This window comes from Elgaria multicarinata, chromosome 23, assembly GCF_023053635.1.
Source record: "Elgaria multicarinata webbii isolate HBS135686 ecotype San Diego chromosome 23, rElgMul1.1.pri, whole genome shotgun sequence".
In the NCBI taxonomy this organism is placed as follows: Eukaryota; Metazoa; Chordata; class Lepidosauria; order Squamata; family Anguidae; genus Elgaria; species Elgaria multicarinata.
Window position 1 is genome coordinate 11,638,770 of NC_086193.1, and position 2,427 is coordinate 11,641,196.

The 2,427-nt window shown below is 58.4% G+C and overlaps 1 protein-coding gene across 1 annotated transcript; it reads right to left on the bottom strand.

Moving 5' to 3' along the window:
• Positions 1–265: 265 nt before the first annotated feature.
• C2CD4C (C2 calcium dependent domain containing 4C) lies at positions 266–1,581 on the bottom strand. The gene is given in 2 exon segments (XM_063147101.1): positions 266–428; positions 430–1,581. Coding segments are annotated over 2 exon segments (1,314 nt in total). The 3' UTR covers position 266.
• Positions 1,582–2,427: the final 846 nt, after the last annotated feature.

Below are 2,427 nucleotides of genomic sequence, written 5' to 3' on the forward strand. Positions count from 1 at the left end.
GAACCTCATGCGCCAGCCGTCACCCTGACAGGCCTCCTTGTCCCACCTCCCAAGAAAAAGGAGCCACTGCGAGCCACTGAGATTTCATGCGAAGGTGCCGGGGTACCTCCCCTCCCCGTCCCATACATGCAACAGCCATTATTTTTTTTTTTTTGCAGGGGATGATCGCTCCCCTCTCCAATCCCTTCCTATTTACAGGGCAGGGAAAGACACGATCCAGGGGGGAGCGCGGGGGGCACGTGCACGGAGACCGTTCGAGGGCCGGCTTATGAAAAGGGGAGCAGAGACTTCAGGGGCAGCTCCTTCTCGCCCATCAGGGTGTCCCGTTTGAGGCTGCTGCCTTTGTTCACCACCTTGACCTTGAGGGACATCTTCTTCACATTGCCGGCACCCAAGCCGTCGAAGAAGAAGTCCTCGTTGAAGACGGGGGTGGCGGCTGTTCTTGATGATGGTACTGCGCTGCTTCTGCAGCTTGCCAGGGTTCAGGTAGAGAGCCACGCAGCAGTTGATGCTCCGGGCGTCGCAGTGCTTGTCGTAGAGGTCTTCTGCAGTGATGATGCGCACCCGCAGCCGGGCGCCGGAGGGGTTGTACTCGGCCACCAGGCGCATGCTGCCTCCTTTGCTCAAGCCGATGACATGTTCCTTGTGCAGGCGCTCCTGGGGGTCCGTGGGCGCCTGGGGCTGCTGTTGAACGCCCCCGGCGGCGCCCCCGGCTGGAGGGGTGGCACAGCGCATGCGCCGCTGTGTGCTGGGGCTGGTGTCGGCCGAGCTGTCGTCGGTGGAGAGGGAGCTGTTGCGGGCGACCGAGTGCTTCAGCTTGATGACTTTGGACTGGCTCTCCTGGGAGAAGATCTTGAGGAGGGATACCGACCGCGAGAGTAGCGGTGAACCGAACGGGGAAGACTCGGCCGACGAGCAGGTATCGCTCTCCCCGCCGCTGAAGTAGCGGTAAGGGTTCATGAGGGACATGCTGATGTCAGAGGGGTTGAGGTGGCCGCTCTCGCCATTGGCCTTGTTCCCTCCCGAGGCGGACTTCCGGGGCGAGCTGGGCGAGGAGGACTGGGACTGGCACAGGCTGGTGTGCTCGCTGTGGAAGAGCGACTCCTTGCGGCGGGTGTGCGGGCTCTCCATGAGGGTGGCGAAGCCGTAGGAGGTCTGGGCCTTGGGCACGTACGGCAGCGACATGGCCGTCTGCGACTGGGGGTCGGCGTTGGTGCTGACGTCCTCTTCGGACATCCACTCATCAGCGCTCTCTATCTGGATGATGTGCCGGCTGGCCGCCTTCAGGAGGTTCTTGCTCTCCGAGACGGCCTTCACCGGCAAACGGGGGCTCCGTTGGGCCTTGCGGGCCGAGAGGTTCTGCTCCGAGGCGGAGGTGCCGAGGTTGGGCTTGGCCTTGGCTTCCGCCCCCTCTGCCTCGGGAGGCACTGTCGGCAGCTTGGGGGGGATGAAGAAGTCCGGGATCTTATCCGGGGTCAAGACGTTGCTGTACAAGGGCCCCTTGGATTGCTTGTCACCACCGTCATTGCCTCGGGAGCCTCCGTTCTCCACCGAGCCACGGATTTTCTCCAGGAGCCACATGTTGAACCCCTTGTTTCTCCTCGGGAAAGGAGTTGGAGAGAGTCCAAATACCTGGTAATACAAACAAAAAATATATAAGAGAAATGGATGTGGTATAGTGGTTAGGGGAACGGAGTGGTATTTCGGAGACCCGGGTTCTAGTCCTCCACTCGGCCATGTGTCAGGATCAGGCTTGTTCTCACTAGTGTAGGGGAAGGGGGAAATCGGACTCCGATTGGAGAAGGAGAAGAACCAGGAATTTACCGGCCAACACAGGAAGCGGGGGAGGAGTTTCTCCAAGAATCTTCAGGAGTCGAGGATGAATCTTCCTAGGAGCTTGTCGCAGAGAATGCAGGTGGCTCAGAGACCATTTCCCCCAAACTCCTGAGAACTCAGCCTCTGTCTGAGGGGGAGGATCTGAAACAGATCCTAGACTCCACTGCAGGGTCAAGTGGGAACAGTTGAGAGGAGGTGGGAGGTGGTCTCTTAGAGTAGCGGCTCATGAAAAGCTCCCCCCCCCCCAAAAAAGACCCTCCCTGAGCTAAAGTGCCTGTTGAATTGTAGGAAGCAGTCCTGCTTGAGTTGAAAGGGCAACCGCCTAGCTTTGTTAGGCAAATTCAGCTTAGAGGGTAGCTCCTAGCATTCACACACCCTGCAGGTGAGAAGGCGTGTAGATTCGTTGAATAAATCTTAGTGGATTACACAGCAGACGTCTTTATTGTCTCACATCGGCGGGAGAGCTGAGAAACACAGCCTACCTCACAGGGTTGTTGTAAGGATAAAATGGAGACGGGCAGAATTATGTCCACTGTCGTGAGGTCTTTGTGAATTAAACAGCCAACTAGTAAGCTTCAACACTGGGCGGGG